The 393-nt window shown below is 68.7% G+C and overlaps 1 protein-coding gene across 1 annotated transcript; it reads left to right on the forward strand.

Moving 5' to 3' along the window:
- Positions 1-393, forward strand: LOC119813723 (keratin-associated protein 2-1). The gene has a single exon (XM_038329133.1). It carries the CDS (start codon positions 1-3, stop codon positions 391-393), a length of 393 nt encoding a protein of 130 aa, XP_038185061.1.

Raw genomic sequence — 393 nt, forward strand, 5'->3', positions numbered from 1 at the left:
ATGACCGGCTCCTGCTGTGGCTCCTTCTCCTCCCAGAGCTGTGGAGGCTGCTGCCAGCCCTGCTGCTGCCGCGACCCCTGCTGCTGCCGCCCAGTGTCCTGCCAGACCACAGTGTGCCGCCCAGTGACCTGCGTGCCCCACTTCACCAGGCCCATCTGTGAGCCCTGCCGCCGCCCCATCTGCTGTGACCCCTGCAGCCTGCAGCAGGGCTGCTGTCGCCCCATCACCTGCTGCCCCACCTCTTGCACAGCTGTGGTCTGCAGACCCTGCTGCTGGGCATCCACCTGCTGCCAGCCCATCTCTGTGCAGGCTCCCTGCTGCAGGCCTCCCTGCTGCCAGCCTGCCCCCTGCCGCACCACCTGCAGGACCTCCCCCTGCAACACCTGCTGCTGA

This window comes from Arvicola amphibius, chromosome 4 (genome assembly GCF_903992535.2).
Source record: "Arvicola amphibius chromosome 4, mArvAmp1.2, whole genome shotgun sequence".
Taxonomy (NCBI): Eukaryota; Metazoa; Chordata; class Mammalia; order Rodentia; family Cricetidae; genus Arvicola; species Arvicola amphibius.